This window comes from Austrofundulus limnaeus, unplaced genomic scaffold, assembly GCF_001266775.1.
Source record: "Austrofundulus limnaeus strain Quisiro unplaced genomic scaffold, Austrofundulus_limnaeus-1.0 Scaffold67, whole genome shotgun sequence".
In the NCBI taxonomy this organism is placed as follows: Eukaryota; Metazoa; Chordata; class Actinopteri; order Cyprinodontiformes; family Rivulidae; genus Austrofundulus; species Austrofundulus limnaeus.
Window position 1 is genome coordinate 1,722,113 of NW_013952469.1, and position 1,840 is coordinate 1,723,952.

General features: G+C 42.1%; 1 protein-coding gene across 2 annotated transcripts in view; it reads right to left on the reverse strand.

Moving 5' to 3' along the window:
- grap2a (GRB2 related adaptor protein 2a) overlaps positions 1–1,840 on the reverse strand; it is a 14,722-nt gene that overhangs the window by 11,160 nt on the left and 1,722 nt on the right. For both annotated transcript variants that reach the window (XM_014010309.1, XM_014010308.1), the window contains exons 2-3: positions 1,210–1,364; positions 1,034–1,125 (exon numbers count right to left, since the gene is read on the reverse strand). In XM_014010309.1, the coding sequence (XP_013865763.1) occupies positions 1,034–1,125; positions 1,210–1,287 (170 nt within the window). In that variant the 5' untranslated portion in view covers positions 1,288–1,364. The remainder of the gene's footprint in view (positions 1–1,033; positions 1,126–1,209; positions 1,365–1,840) is intronic.

Below are 1,840 nucleotides of genomic sequence, written 5' to 3' on the forward strand. Positions count from 1 at the left end.
CACAGACTGCACACAAACACTACACACACTACACACAGACTGCACACAAACACTACACAAACACTACACAGACTGCACACAAACACTACACACACTACACACAGACTGCACACAAACACTACACACACACTACACAGACTGCACACAAACACTACACACACTACACACAGACTGCACACAAACACTACACACACACTACACAGACTGCACACAAACACTACACACACTACACACAGACTGCACACAAACACTACACACACACTACACAGACTGCACACAAACACTACACACACTACACACAGACTGCACACAAACACTACACACACACTACACAGACTGCACACAAACACTACACACACTACACACAGACTGCACACAAACACTACACACACACTACACAAACTGCACACATAAACACTACACAGACTGCACACAAACACTACAAACACTGCACAAACTGCACACATAAACACTACACAGACTGCACACATAAACACTACACAGACTGCACACATAAACACTACACAGACTGCACACAAAAACTACACACAGACTGCACACAAAAACTACACACAGACTGCACACAAAAACTACACACACTACACAGATTGCACATAAACACTACATACAAAACCTGCACACACACTGCACACAAAACTACACACAGACCGTACACAAAAACTACACACAGACTGCACATACACACTACGCACTGCACACAAACACTACACACAGACTGCACACAAAACCTACACATAGACTTCACAAAAACACTGCATAAACACTACACACAGACTGCACACAAACACTACACACATACTGCACACAAAACTACTTACAGACTGCACACAAACACTACATACACACTGCACACACACCTGGACTGGGTTACAAACAAGGAGAAATAACAAGAATAAGAGTGCAGGATGTTGCATGTTGTCGTAGAGCAAACATGGTTGTTATCTGTGTGTGTGTCTGTTAACAACACATCTCCTGACTCCTGAGCTGACCGAGTTCAGAATCAGTCTCTTACTGTGGGACCTGCAGCTCGATGTAGTTCTTTGGTATGAAGCCTTCCTGTCCGTTAATCTCAGCTTTACACCAGTCTTCCTCGAAGCCCAACACCTGAGCAGAACCAGAAACAGGAAGTGATGAAGGCTCAGGCCGTGGGTGTAAACAGCTCAGAGGAGCGTCCCGCCGGCAGCTCACCTTCAGGATGTCGCCCTTTCTGAAGCTGAGCTCGTCGTCAGCGCTGGCTGTGAACTCGTACTTCCCTCTGGCCTCCATCAGGAGCAGCTGTGTCACTTCAGAGGAGGAGGAGGAGGAGGAGGAGGAGGGAGAAGATGAAGATCACAAGTGTTGCTCTGCAGGGAGGAAGAGGAGAAAACAGTTTAAATGTTTGGATCTCTGTTTGGTTTCAGTCTGTGGGGAGAAAAAAACAAACATTTAAACTTTCAAAACCTATGAGAATAAAACTCCTTTCAGACTGAAACYGTTTTGTTTGTTAAAGTGAATAAACTGAGTAAAATGTTCCTCAGAAAGCTTTCTCTCAGACCTCAGTGTCTTCACGGAGAGGGGAAAACAAAATCAGCAGTTCATTTATTTCCAGTATCCAGTATTTTTTTATTTGGTTTATCATTGTTTAAAACATTTTTTAATTAAAAAAGGGGCAGATATCATAAGAATGTTTTTCTTCTTCTGCTGCCTTTCATTATATTTTATTTGTGTTGTTTTGTTGTGTGTAATGTTTTGTTTGTTTTTTGATTAAATGAATAAATATCTATCTATCTATCTATCTATCTATCTATCTATCTATCTATCTATCTATCTATCTATCTAT